The sequence below is a fragment of the Ursus arctos genome, unplaced genomic scaffold (genome assembly GCF_023065955.2).
Source record: "Ursus arctos isolate Adak ecotype North America unplaced genomic scaffold, UrsArc2.0 scaffold_17, whole genome shotgun sequence".
Taxonomy (NCBI): domain Eukaryota; kingdom Metazoa; phylum Chordata; class Mammalia; order Carnivora; family Ursidae; genus Ursus; species Ursus arctos.
Genome location: NW_026622841.1, coordinates 47,268,943 through 47,284,235, shown reverse-complemented (window position 1 = coordinate 47,284,235; position 15,293 = coordinate 47,268,943). Strand labels below are relative to the sequence as shown.

Sequence of the window (15,293 nt, the reverse complement as noted above, 5' to 3'; positions counted from 1 at the left end):
AGCACTTATCAGAGTTTTCTGATACAACGTGTCGCTCAAGCAGCAGTTTGGTTGACTGAAAACTGAACTTAATGGTGGCTTACTTTCAGTAGGCTGAGATGTCAGAGCGTCCCTGGTATATTTCAAGGAAGGAACCCAAAAGCTTCAGGAGCAGGAAAGTTATCCCAGAGGACATTCTTCATTAAGACATTGAGAACTGCGCTGATGAGGGGATCACCAGCATCTTTAAAAAGCTCATTGACAGCTTCCATCTGCATATCAGGGATGATGGTGGGAGATTTCACCATTGAAATGGGTTCCTTGATTTCATGCCAGAGTAACAGAAGCCAGGTATCAATGCTTAACCATCAGAGACTAGGTGAATGCAGTTACTAAAAAAGGGCAATAGGACCAGAGTGGCAATCAGAATGTGTTAATTTACATAGGTTGCTGGCGGTGGCAATTCAATCATGGTGAATTAAATAGGTGGGCAGCTTCCTTAAGTAATTTTTTTATCCGTACAATCAGAAAAATCCTAGTTCTAGTTGACAGAGACCTGACTTGAGTTACCGCATGAGCCATGGCCTTTTATCCAGTGTATGAATGTAAGCCATTTCACAGGACCTTGAAGGGAGAAAAGGAGGGTCTTCGTGAGAACGGACCCTGTGACACAGCCAAAACCTTATCCTATAATCTTCCTTCCCCGTTTTTTCTTCACAAAAGGAACCAACTATCATTTTCCAGAGTTAGGGGCCTGAGGAAAAGGGAAATTTCCCTTTTAGATGTTCGTATATATTAGCTATGAGTATGCCAATCCCTATGGGCGGGCGGTCAAGCCATTAAAATCCATTGGTCAGAGTGGTGGTCATGAACATCACATGGTTAATCCAGTTTGGGATCTAGTACATTGTATGATTTCTTTCTTTCTTTTTTTTTTTTTAAAGATTTTATTTATTTATTCAACAGAGATAGAGACAGCCAGCGAGAGAGGGAACACAAGCAGGGGGAGTGGGAGAGGAAGAAGCAGGCTCACAGCAGAGGAGCCCGATGTGGGGCTCGATCCCACAACGCCGGGATCACGCCCTGAGCCAAAGGCAGACGCTTAACCACTGTGCCACCCAGGCGCCCCACATGGTATGATTTCTGAATGCGTAGTTGGAATAGACAAACCCGGCAACTGGAAGAATATGGATACTGGCTCCCCAATCTATGGAGTGAAACATAATAGTAGAAAGTCCTAATGGAAGTTCTGTAATTGCCTTTTCTTACCACGACAATCAACCAGAAGCATTAACCACATTCCTGGAGGGATTACAGAGATTGGAGCCACCATCAGAGACTTGAAAAATGCGGGTAGTGATTCCTGTCACTTCCCTATTTAACCTGCTGTTTAGCTTGGAAAGGAAGCTGGCTCTTGTGTATTATTGTAAATGTTATCAGGTAGTGACTAAATTATAGCTGTTTTAGATGTGTCCTCTTTATTTTTACTTTTTCTATGTGGCCTCTTTAAGGGAGCGTATGAACCTGCAGCCCCAGCTTTTGCAGCTGTTGATGCGGCAAGTGCTTTTTTCTCAGTAACACTTGACAAGTAGCCTCACAAGCATATTGCTCTCGCCAAGCAGTAGTAGCAGCATACCTTCGGCTGGTCTATTTGTTATAGCAGTAGCATTACTTTAACTAATATAGTTTCTCTCCAAATATTATACATTTTTATAAATTGTAAAGCAGCCAGAAATTCATTCACAGTAGTAAGAATAGTAGGTGAAAAACAAAACCGCTTTATTTCTGGGGCAAGAATTTATTTATTTTATCTTACTTACGTTTAGAATAAAAATTTTACTAGTTTTGAATGACCCTAAATGTTTCTGAACAAATGGGCAGATAAACAAATATATGTGCAAAATAACGGGGTTCTAAACGTGACAGACACATATATGACACAGTGGTCTCCAAAGTGGAGTGCGTCTACTTTGGAGAATACCAATTTAAACATCTAGGGATACAGAAGATGATCTAGTGCAATAAGGAAAGAAAGTATGCCAATTTTTCCGGGTATTTTGTATCTTACCGTCTTTTACAGGCATACCTTGTTTTAGTGCACTTTGCTTTATTATACTTCACAGACATTGCCTTTTTTTTTTTTTTTTTTAACAAATCGAAGGTTTGTGGCAACCGCTGTGCTGGGCAAGTCCCTTGGTGCCATTTTTTCCAACATCATTTGCTCACTTCATGTCTCTGTGTCACATTTTGGTACCTCTCACAATATTTCATATTTTTTTCATCATTATTTTATTTGTTATGGTGATCTGTGATCAGTGACCTTTGATGTTACCACACAGACTGTACCCACAGAGATGGTGAACTTCATTGACAAACGTGTGTGATCTGACTGCTCCACTGACCAGCTGTTCCTCCATTTCTCTCCCTCTCCTAGGCACCTCCCTATTCTTTGAGACACAACAATAGTGAAAGTGGACCAATTAATAACCCTACAGTGACCTCTAAGTGTTCAAGTGAAAGGGAGAGTCACACATCTCTCACTTTAAATCAAAAGCTAGAAATGATTCACTTTAGTGAGGAAGGCATGTTGAAAGCTGAGATAGGTTGAAAGCTAGGCTTTTTTCACCAGTTAGCCAAGTTGTGAACGCAAAGGAAAAGTTTCTGAAGGAAATTAAAAGTGCTAAATCTGTGAACACACAAATGATAAGAAAATGAAACCGCTTTATGGCTGGGCTGGAGAAAGTGTGAGTGGTCTGGATAGAAAATAAACCAGCCACAGCATTCCCTTGTGTTGAAGCCTAATCCTGAGCAAAGCCCTGACTCTCTTCAATTCTGTGAAGGCTGAGAGAGGTGAGGAACTTACAGAAAAAAGGTTTGGAGCTAGCAGACGTTAGTTCATGAGGTTTATGTGAAGAAGCCGTCTCCGTGACATCAAAATGCAAGGTGAAGCTGCAGGTACCGTTGTAAAAGCTGCAGCAGGTGATCCGGAAGGTCTTGGTGAGATCATTAATGAAGGCGGCTACACCAAACAATATTTCAATACGGACAAACAGCCTTCCATTGGAAGAAGATGCTATTCAGACTTTTCACAGCTAGAGAGAAGCACTCAATGCCCGGCTTCAAAGCTTTTAACGACAGGCTGACTGTCTTGTTAGGGGCTACTGCAGCTGGTGACTTTAAGTTGAAGCCAATGTCATTGACCATTCTGACAATCCTAGGGCTCTGAAGAATTTTGCTGAATCTACTCAGCCCATGCTCTATAAAGGGAACAATGAAGCCTGGATGACCTCACATCTGTTTATAACATGGTTTACAGAATATTAAGGCTACTTTTGAGATCTGCTCAGAAAAAAAAAAAAAGATTTTTTCAAAATATTACTGCTCATTGAGAGGACTCTAATTTTGAAATAACTTCCCCTCTGGGTAAAATGCTATCAAACAGCACTGCATGCTACCGAGCAATTTTTGTGAAAGGGAAGAGTCAACAGATGCAGAAAACTTCATTGCTGTCTTAATTTAAGGAATTGCCACAGCCACCTGAACCTTTAGCAACCACTATCCCGATCAATCAGCAGCTATCAATGTAGAGGCAAGACCTTCCACCAGCAAGATTATAACTCCCTGAAAGTTCAAATGATGGTTAGCATTTTTTTTTAGCAATAAAGTACTTTTTAAATCAGGGTATGTACATTTATTTAGATGTAATGCTATCACACACTTAAAGGCCTACGATATAGTGTAAACATAACTTTTATATGCACGGGAAAACAAAAAATTCATTTGACTCACTTTATTGCAACACTTGCTTAATTTGGTGATTTGGAACTAAACCTGCAATATCCCTGAGGTATGCCTATAATTTTGATTTTTGAGTATATTTTATTATACCTATAACATGGTAGTACACATATAATTTGTGCATACATAATTACATATATTCGAAGTACATGTTCAAAAATATTGGACATGTTCAATGAAAATACATGTTCAAAAATATATTGGAAGTACATGTTCAAAAATTTTGTACTGAAAGGATATATAATTGAAATCATTTAGAGACCCCTGGCAAACTATATTTAGTAGTCTTGAAATAGAGGTAGCAACATGACAGTGTTATAAAGTCACAATATATCTAGTAAGGGGATGGATGGATAAGAGAGTGTTTAATATAAAGAAATACATACAGTATCAGACGGATTATAGTCTGAGCTGTATGTCTTAACTTCCTTGGTAATCCTGGACAAGCTACTATTTAATCAGTCCTGACTTCATTTTCTTTTTATCGAATATGGTGATGGGGCTAATTTGAGGTTTCATACTTTATGCTCACTTATACTCCAGAGGTTTTGAATAGTTCCTGTAGAGCACCTGCAAAGGGAGGAAGGAAAGACTACAGGCGGACTCTAGCCTTGCTATATTGCTTCACTACCTAACACCCTTTATTGATCAAATGTACAGGATAAGAACAGGGTCTGTGGTGTGGCTAGGGAGAAAAGAAAAGAAAACCACTGGGTCAACAGATGCTGATCTGCAACAGATGCAGATCATTTCTTAAGATCCCTTTTCATTTTAAGGACAAATAAAATTCAAAGTTCTTATAACTAATCTTTGGTGTCAAAAACAAAAGCCTTTCTAAATACTAGATTATGTCTTAGTAAGTATAAAACTCCTGGGTGAGCTAAATACAATTAAATATGTGGAAAGCCATTAATATGCTGTGCTTGATGTAAAATGTAAGGTTGCACTATGATGAATTGGCCTTTACTTGAATCAACTTACTTTACAAAGTCAACCATAAGTATAACTTGTGTAGTAGTTATATTTTTTTCCAAAATCTTTTTTTTTTTTTTTTTAAGTAGGCTCCACACCTAGCATGGAGCCCAATGTGGGGCTTTAACTCATGACTCCTGAGATCAAGACCTGAGCTGAGATCAAGAGTTGGGTGCCCCTCCAAAATCTTTTTATCAGCTTATTAATTCAATTGATTAATCTAATTGGTTATCATGAAAGGAAGGAAACCATAAAAGATCCTAGAGAGAGAATGAAGAGTTAGCAAAGCAGGAATACTAATAGTGCCCTTAATTGAATAGCTGCTATTGAGTAGCTCTGGCAATAGCACATTAAAATTTCTGGGGTGAAAATATTTTTGAAACAGACTGGAAATTTGGCTGGCCTATTCTGAACAAATATTTTAAATCTTGGTTAGTCTCTCAAATTAGCTCTATTTGGTCTTTAGGATTCCATATTGGTATTTTCCTCAGCTTTATTTACATGAAAAATTAAGAATATTTTACTACATAATAATTAATTGGTCACAGTTTACACCTCCTTTCTTTCCACTTGATTATTGTCTTTCCACTTGGCTATTTGATTCTGTTGGAGTATTCGTGCTCCTGTGACTCTCAGAAAAAGCAACAGTTTATGCTAGCAATGCCTCCATGGTGGGCTGAACAACAATGGTTTTAAATCCTACACACCATAGGGGTGCCTGGGTGGCACAGCGGTAAACGCCTTCGGCTCAGGGCGTGATTCCAGCGTTGCGGGATCGAGCCCCACATCAGGCTCTTCAGCTATGAGCCTGCTTCTTCCTCTCCCACTCCCCCTGCTTGTGTTCCCTCTCTCACTGGCTGTCTCTATCTCTGTCAAATAAATAAAATCTTAAAAAAAAAAAATCCTACACACCATAATGTCATTTAAGTAACAGCAGCCAGAAGCCACTCTTACAGTACTCTTATTTTCCTTACAAGGTTGTCTTTTGCATTTAAGGGCTGAATCACATCTAGGGTGGAGGGGGTTATCGATGGGCAAGGTACATGTAAACTCTCTCAGGAGCTTGTACTGTTTGGAGTCTACTTAGCACCCTGACTCCGCAGGAAGGCAAGACACACCTTTCAAAGGACTTTGCACGTAGCTCACACTCAACACCATTTCACTCAGCTTAAAAATACATCCCTAATCACCCACTCGGGTTTGAAATGTTTGCAATTCACACACACATAAATACACGTCGCCCTTAATCTGTGCTATTATGTCCTACTTCCGATCCTGTTAAAAAAGAAGATTAAAACAACGCGGAATCCTAAGTCCACACTGTACACCTAGATACACTAGAACTTAAAAAAAGACTGACCTCGTAATAACTACCTGGTTTCAGTGCCCGCGGTGTCGTACCCCATCCTCATCTAGATTTCCTCCAGCCCCGCCTTCGGACCAATGGGACGGATTTCTTGCTCCGCCCCTTTCCTCACAGCCAATGGGGCGCGCCGCACCACCCGCAGGCCACAACCCCATTGAATCGCCCCTCCAGCGCCTCAACCTCGGGCTGGCCGTCACTCCCCGCCCCCCGCGCGCTTTCCGGACCCGGCGCATGCGCACTCTCATCGGGCCCCCCGGAGAGACGCTTAGGGATCGATTTTCTTTTCCTTTCTTTCTCCAGTCGCGCGACTCTCCAAAACCCTTTTCGCCCAACTGTAGCTGAGGCTCCCCCTCCTAGTCAGGGAAGGTGCTGCTCCGGCCTTGGGTGCGTCAGTATCCGGATGTGGAGCCGCTCTCGCCCGGCGGGGACTCTGTGGCGGGGCGGAGCGCGGCGGCGTGCGCGGGGGCAGAGAGAAGGGGGCCAGTGGGCCCGGGCGCTCGCCGGACGCCGGGAGGTACCACCGCTGCCCACGGGGGAGGAGGCGGCGCCGGCAGTCGGGCGCCCACCCCGGAGCGAGGGGCTAGGGGAGAAAAAAGGCCGGCAGTTAAGCTTGCTCCCCGCCGCCTTCGCCGTCTCCCCCGGGCTAGCCTCCCCCGGCCCCCTGCGCTCCCCGCGCTCCCGGCCGGGGGAGAGCGTGGTTTCCTGGCGGCCGTCGCTGTAGCCCGGCCGGGGAGCCCGGAGGAAGCGGGGGAGTCCCCGCCCACGGCCCCCTCCCCTCTGCCCGCCCGCCTCCGCCGCCTCTGAGCCGCTGCGGTCCGGCCTCCAGTCCGAGCGGGGGGCGCGGCGGCGGCGGCGACGGCTGGAGGGCGGTTGTGGGCTTGGCGGGGACCGCGCCGCCGCCCCCGTGAGTTACTCCCACGTCCCCCGGGGCTCGCTGCCGCTCCCGCCGGCGCCGAGAGTCCGGCCCGGGCCCAACTCCCTCACGGGCCCCCCGGCGGCGGCGGCGGCGGCAGCGGCGGAGCCCACCGCCCGGGCCCCGATGAGTAACTCCCGGAATAACCGGGTGATGGTGGAAGGGGTCGGGGCCCGGGTAGTGCGCGGCCCGGACTGGAAGTGGGGAAAGCAGGACGGCGGCGAGGGTCATGTGGGCACGGTCCGGAGCTTCGAGAGCCCCGAGGAGGTGGTGGTGGTGTGGGACAACGGCACCGCCGCCAACTACCGCTGCTCCGGGGCCTACGACCTGCGCATCCTGGACAGCGCGCCCACGGGTAAGTCTTAGCCCCCTGGCCCCGGGCCTGCGCGCGTGCGGGGAAGGGGCGAGACCGGGAGGTCGTCGGGCTTCCTGGGAGAAGCCCGCGGTGGGAAGGGAGAGAACCAAAGAGATTTTAGGTTCAGTACCTGGTAGACAAAAACTTGCAGAAAAGACCCCGCTACCCCCACGGGAAATGATGGCAGCACCGTCACCAGGATGCTTTCAAGCCTAGAAGGCACAAAGCACCGGGAAGACAACAGACTGTTCCCCTCCTCCTTCTCTAGGGAGAGTCTGGAGAGGCCTGTCTAATAAGCCATTGAAATTAATCAGCCACCGAGTGATAACTGTCTGAAGAGAGGCTTGCCTAGCCATATGGTGTTTAGTTGTCGGGTTACAATTGCCGAGGGGCCTCTGGTAGCTCGAATTTGTTGAGATACCATGTATGTATGTATGTATGTATGTATGTATGTATGTATAAGTATGTATTGCCCCCTGTAATACATAGAAAGACTTGGAGTTCAGTAGCTGAATGTTAATTGAGAGCTTGTAGAATGATTTTTCATCTAAATTGTTTCATTACTAATAGAGGGAAAAACAGTCTAAGCTGTTGAACCATTTCCTGTGTTAAATACCTTTTCCAAGTGGATTAGACACTGATTTTTTTGTAGTTAATATTCCATCTTGTATGTAAAATTGTATCAGAGACTTACCCATTCATGCACAATGAGTCAAGGTCCTTGATTCACAAATTTCAGGAATCTGTTTGTTATTGACTCTAGTATTTTTATGTAAGGTGGGAAACTGAAGGCTTGTGCTCATAAAATAAAGATCTAACCTTATTTCGTTGGATTACTTTAATCAAAAACATTTTTACAGAATTGCCCATGATACTCTATTTAGTAGAAAGTAGTTCAAATTTAAAATTTGTTACTTTTCAGAATGCATAAATAAGCTATTTTTAAAAATTGAGGTATTGTTGACATATGTCAGTTTTCCGTGTACAACGTGATTTGATATTTATATATATTGCAAAATGATTATCACAGTAAGTCTAGTTAGCATCCATCATCATACATAGTTAATAAAATTTTTTTCCCTTTGTAATGAGAACTTTTAAGATTTACTGTCTTACCAACTTTCCAATATGCAACACAGTGTTATTAATTGTAGTCACCATGCTGTACATAACATCCCAAGACATTTATTTTATAACTGGAAGTTTGTGCCTTTTGACACCCTTCATCCATTTTGCTTACTCCCACCTTTGGCAACCACCAATCTATTCTTTGTATCTATGAGCTTTATTTATTTATTTTTTTGAGATTTCCTGTATAAATGAGATCATATGGTATATGTCTTTCTCTGTTTTATTTCACTTGGCACAGTGTTCTCGAGATGCATCCATGTTGTTGCAAATGGCAGGGCTTAATTTTTTTATGGTTGAGTCATATTCCATTTTATATGTGTGTGTGTATGTATAATATATATACACATACACACACACATATATGGCACATTTTCTTTATCCATTCATCCATCGATTGACTTTTAGGTTGTTTCCTTGTCTTGGCTATTGTAAATAATGCTGCAGTGAACATGAGGATGCATATATGTTTTTGAGTTAGTGTTTTCATTTCTTTGGGTAGATACCCAGAAGTATTGCCTGATCATATGGTAGTTCTATTTTTAATCTTTTGAGGAACCTCCATACTGTACCAGTTTACGTTCCCACCAACAGTAAACATCCTTAGTTTTGTCCACATCCTTGCCAATCCTTGCTATTTCTTGTCTTTTTGATAGTAGCCATTCTAACAAGCGTGAGGTGATATCTCATTGTGGTTTTGATTTGCATTTTTATGTTGATTAGTGATGTTGAACATTTTTTCATTTGTCTGTTGGCCGTCTGTATTTATTTTTTTAAAGATTTTATTTATTTATTGGACAGAGAGAGACACAGCGAGAGAGGGAACAGGGGGAGTGGGAGAGGGAGAAGCAGGCTTCCTGCTGAGCAGGGAGCCTGACATGGGACTCGATCCTAGGACCCTGGGATCATGACCTGAGCCAAAGGCAGACGCTTAACGACTGAGCCACCCAGGCACCCCATGGCCATCTGTATCTTTGTTGAAAAAATATTCAGATCCTCTGTCCATTTTTTAATCAGATTGGTTTTTCTGCTGTTGAATTGTATGAGTTCTTTATGTATTTTAGATATTAATCCCTTATGTGTATTATTTGCAAGTATTTTCTCCCATTCAGTAGGTTGCTCTTTCATTTTGTTGATGGCTTCCTTTACTGTGCAGTGACTTTTTAGTTTGATGTAGTCCCACTTGTTTATTTTTGCTTTTGTTGCTTTTGCTTTTGGTGTCAAGTCCAAAAAAATCATTGCCAAAATCATTATTAAAGAGCTTACTGCCTATGTTTTCTTTTAGGAGTTTTATGGTTTCACATCTTAACTTTAAAGTCTATTACATTTTGAGTTAATTCATAAATAAGCTACTTCTGTGGCTTGATGATTGAGTTTGACAAAGCCTAACAAATCTGAAATGGATTCATAATTGTTATTGGCAGCAACAAGTCAACTCAGTTTTTTTTTTGAACAGATAATTCATAAAATTGTGTTTCATAGCTGGTTATTTAAACATTGAGAAAGATGTATATGCATGTCCAAAGGAAAAGATTCAACAGTACGGAAAGGGACAGTCATTGTTATCAGTTTCCTGTGTATTCTTACATACTCTATTTATTGCAAACATATTTATCAATATACTGTAAATCTACCTTTTTAAAGCACAAATGGTAATAAACTATATTCTCTTCTGCACTTTTGTTTCTTTCACTTAATAGTACATATCGGAAATTGTTCCACGTTAGCACATGTAGGTCTACCTTATTCTTTCATAACTGCATAATATTCCAGTGACTGGGTGTCATCATCTCTTTAACCAGTGCTTTCTTGATGGGCGTTTATATTGTTTCAGGTCTTCTTATTTACAATGATGGCAGTGAATAATCCTATGCATATGTGCTGAGTACTTCTGTTGTGGAAATGCTGCATCAGGGGGTACACATATTTAACATTTTGATAGATATTGACTAATTGCTGTCCAGAGACATTTTACCACTTCACACTCTGACATTTTACACTGAATGAGGCATATACCTGTTTCTGCAGGCTCTTAAAATTTGATCTTGCTAGCTCAAGCTGAAGTTTGACCACAACTCAGTAATTTGGAGTCGTCTTGGTATCAGTAATTGCAGGTTTATGAGGAAATTTAAATATCTTTCTAGGGTAAAGTGTAACAAATCCTATACTATAGCAGTTTTTGAAGGGATGTTGATGTTGTCTGTGCTTTGTGGTGTGAAGTATATCTGTCATAAATAGTTTCATTATCTTATATAAAAGCAGATGTTTTTAGAGGTAATTGTTTTAAAATCTCAGTTTAATTTACAAGATAATTTTACATGTTTAATTTGTTGTGTGTAATAATTCATCTTGCTCATCTGATTCTTTTAACAGACATTTTAAAAGCATTTCTAGATGCAGGGTAGCTGGCCTTCTTATGCAATGCTATTGAAATGTATTTTAATTTCTATGATTTAATATCTTCAGTATTTTTTTTTTCCTTAAAGGATTGAACAAATTACAAGCTCGTAGATCTGATTTTACCCCAGGACTATAATATTTCAATTTTCAATTTTCTTTTCTCTTTTTTCTTCAAAATATTTGATAATTGATGTCTATTGGTACTTTATTACATTCTCAAGATTTATTAAATATTGTATACAGTACTTGATATTTATTTACATCATAGTTAAAATAAAAATAAATTTAACCTTTCTGAAATAATTTTAGGTTTACAAAAATTACAAAACTAGTAAAAAGAGTCCCCTTTTTTGCCCCTTGTTCATTTTCTTCAAGTATTAATATCTTACAAAGTACAATTATTGAAACCAGAAAAATAAATTAGTACAATACTATTAACTAATCTACAGACCTTATTCAAATTCCAAATTTGGCCCACTCATGTCCTTTTTCTGGTCCAGGATCCAATCTACATTCTCAGTTACTATTGCATATAGTAATTGAGCTGCATGTGAGGCTGTCGAATTCTCCAGCTCCAGATTGTCTGTCTTTACTCTTGTGGTATTATTTTTTTACTTTATCAGGGTTCTTAATCTTTTACATTTTCTTTGTTCTAAACAGCAGCTCAAAGTTCCAGTCATCGTACACTGTTGAAGCCAAGCTGTGCCTTTGGGAGAAGATACGATATTGTCATATCTACTTAACTATCAGATCTTACCCAATATTCAGATTACTGAAATCTTATCTTGTCTGTAAAGCTTCTTTTGTTTAATGAGAAAAATCAACCTATTAATATTTGCTTGCAAGTGTATGGTTAGGGTCAACATAGGTGTTGGTAGCTGGTAAATTACATTACCAAGTGTGGGAGAAAATTTTCACTTAGAAGCCAGCTAGCTGGCTTTTCCCTTTATGTATGAGATAAATGGATTAGATCATTTTAGATACAAATTTTCTTCTAGCTTCGAAAATTTGATTTGATGTTAATAGTAAAGAGCTAATAACTATTCATACAGCTAACCAGCTAACCTGGAAATACAAATTAAAAAAAGATATCTTTCACTCCAGTCAGAGTGACAAAAATTGAAAGCCTAAAAATAGTATGTATTGATGCAGAATATGAGAAATCAGAGCTCTCAGGTTATTGGTGGGACAGTAAATTGATACAACCATTTTAAGAAGCAGTTTGGCAGTCTCGTAAACTTGACAGTGCACGTATTCTGCAACTTAGAAAATCTTCTAAGTGTATATCCATGAGATCCTCAGGCACAAATCCATAGAAAGGTGTATATAAAGAAATTCATTGCAGTATTGTTTATAAAAGCAATAATTTGTTAACTACTTAGAGTTTTTACGTAGAGTAATTTGTATGTCATGTTACATGAGTCTCATACAATAACATATTAGCAGTTAAGGTGAAAGAATTAGTGTATATTTACCAAATATTTGTTGAGTAAAAAAGTAGGTTTCAAAGCGATACTGTAGATAATACTATGCTTTTTTGTAACTTTTAAATACTGAAAAATTATGGTAAAATGTATGTAGAGAAAGGATAAATACCTGGACTGAAAGGATCCAACCGTCAGGGTGATATTTTGTTATTTTGCTTCTCATCAGAATATTCTTTTTTTAAAAATTGAGAGCAATATGATTTTTCTTCATTTTTTGAAAGTCTTAGTTGAATATGTTAGTAAATCAAATCTGATTCTAAATTGAATTTGCGTCTGTTCTTGATTTTGCTAGATGCTGTAGCTTTTAGGAGACCTCACAAAGATGGATAATTGATCCAAAGGGAAGAAGTGCATTTCTGAGTATGTTATGCTGGTTTTAAGCTCTTGCGTCTTGGCTTCAAACCCACTCTCTCTGTATTCTACCTTGTGAAGCTGGGGTAGCACTCTGCATCTTCTTTTTTGCCAGCTGGATCCTAGTTGGTTCTGCCAATAGGGGACGCTCTAAGGAGACTGGAAGGCTGGAGTGGGAAAAGGAACGTGTTCTTTTCTGTTTTGCTTGCTTCCTTTTGGTATCATCTTATCCAGCAGGATTTCAGTGTCAATATTTGATTCCAGTTTACTTAGTTCCAGTATAACCAGAAATATCCTCAGCGTGCCCCCACTCATTGACACCAGCAGCAGCTGGTCATGACCCTTTCATTAAGGCCTGGGTCCTAGCCCTAGCCCTGTGGGACACTTTTTTTAAGCCTCTTATATTTTAGTAATCTCATTTTTTTTCATTGTTTCCCCATTTCTAGAAGTGGGGGATTGGTGTCCTGACCAGTCCTAACTGGACCCTAACTAATACAGTTTACTAAATCTTAATCTTATTTTTCTATTCTATTACCAGTTAAGTAAAATTTTTATTGAAATTTAGCTAGTAATTTTCCATCTTTTCTGAGGCTAATCATTTCTTATGTATGAATTGGAAGGTGTTTCACTTTTATATTTTGAATCCATGAATTCCGAATTTACTGAATTTAAAATGAAGTAAAATATTTTCTTTTAAGGATATGAATATGAAAATTTATTGGGGATACACATCATTTTGGTATTAAAAACCATATAATGATGGAAACATCTCCAAATACCAGTTTTCACCTTGCTTACTCTAGTTTCTTTTGGGCAGCACTTATTTTCTCGCATCATTTCTACCTGGGACACATTAAATGGGTATAATTAAAAAATCTTATAAGGAGCATACCACTAACAGCTACTTTTCATCCCAGAAAATGTGTGCAATTTTGAAACATTTATTTTTCATTTATTTTGTAAATGAAAAATATGGAACTCATTCTTAATTTTGCATCTTAAGCAGTTTGTCTCAATATAATCAACAACATGTTGTTTTGTGTCATTAACATGCATTCCACAAATCCACTTAATTAGGCACAAAAAAGCTGCAGCATGTCTTAATATGCCAGAGGTGAGCAACGGTGGTGGGCCCTGCTTCTCAGTCTCTCACTGACCTTCAGTACACCTGTGTCCCCTGTGTGATGTGTGAGTTTTTGTACAGGCCCACTGAGGGTGCTAGTTGTCAGCTGACTAATTTATAGTTAGTAAAACTTAATTTCATTCTTAGATTTTTAGGAAAAAAATAAATATAAAAGTAAAAGTTTCAGTGAAAGTCCACAACCCCTTTTTTAGAATGCTTGGGACGAGTTTATACTTTTGGATTTTAGAACTATAATATGGTATGTTTGCAACACAGTACATAACACCCACTTTGAAGTCCACAGTGGCACCATGTAATCAAATAAATTAATATTTCTGCAGGGAAGCATATGAATTATTATCCTAAGGGGATAATAAAGACTACCTACTATATATAGCCTTTTGTTCAGATTGGGGTTTATCACTAAGTGAGTTTGCTGCTAACTTACAAACACACGTACAGTTTGTAATTATTGATAAGACATTGTGGACTTCCATTTTCTCTTGCATTTCAAAGGATCATGTGCTGTATCTCCTGAGTTGTATACCTCGCTTTGGAAACCATTGCTCTAAGTCACCTCGAGGAAACTTATGCATTTTAAGTACCTATAGGAAAATGGCTTTTTAAAAAAAAGAATATTCCTCCTTATATTTTTTTTTCCCTAAAGATTTTATTTGAGAGAGAACGAGAGAAAGACCACAAGCAGAGGAACAGCAGAGAGAGAGGGAGAAGCAGACTCCCTGCTGAGCAGAGAGCCTAAAGTGGGGCTCCATCCCAGCACCCTGAGATGGTGACCTGAGTTGAAGGCAGCTGCTTAACCAACTGAGTCACCCAGGCACCACTCCTCCTTGCCTTCTTAAACCCATTTCTTTACTCACATTTTCATATGTCCCCACATCATTTAGCTTGCCTCTTTTACCATCATGTCTGGATTACAGTGATAGAACATTCCTCCATTGGACTTAGGAACATAGCAACAATTTTCATTATTTTTAAATTGAAATATAGTTGACATACAATGTTATATTAGTTTCAGGTATACAGCAGTGATTCAGCAATTCTGTCATTACTCGGTGCTCACCGTTGTGAATGTAGTTATCATCTCTCACCAAAGTTGTTACTGTATTACTGACTATATCCTCTACATTGTACTTTTCATCTCTGTGTTATTTACTTTATAACTGGAAATTTGTACCTCTTAAGCCCCTTCACCTATTTTGCCTATTCTCCTACACCTCTCCCTTTTCGCAACCACTAGTTTGTCCTGTAATGTTTATGAGTCTCTTTCCCTTATTTGTTGTTGTTTTTTGTTTGTTCCTTTTTCTTTTTTTAGGTTTCATGTATAAATGAAATCATATGATATTTGTCTTTCTGTGTCTTATTTTACTTAGCCTACTACCCTGTAGACCCGTCCATGTTGT

The 15,293-nt window shown here is 39.9% G+C and overlaps 1 protein-coding gene across 1 annotated transcript in view; it reads left to right on the top strand.

Annotated features, from left to right (window-relative positions):
• Positions 1–1,462: 1,462 nt before the first annotated feature.
• Positions 1,463–15,293, top strand: part of MIB1 (MIB E3 ubiquitin protein ligase 1) — a 134,008-nt gene continuing 120,177 nt past the window's right edge. Inside the window, exon 1 of the mRNA XM_026496075.4 lies at positions 1,463–7,383. Within this exon, the coding sequence (XP_026351860.1) occupies positions 7,155–7,383 (229 nt within the window). The 5' untranslated portion in view covers positions 1,463–7,154. The remainder of the gene's footprint in view (positions 7,384–15,293) is intronic.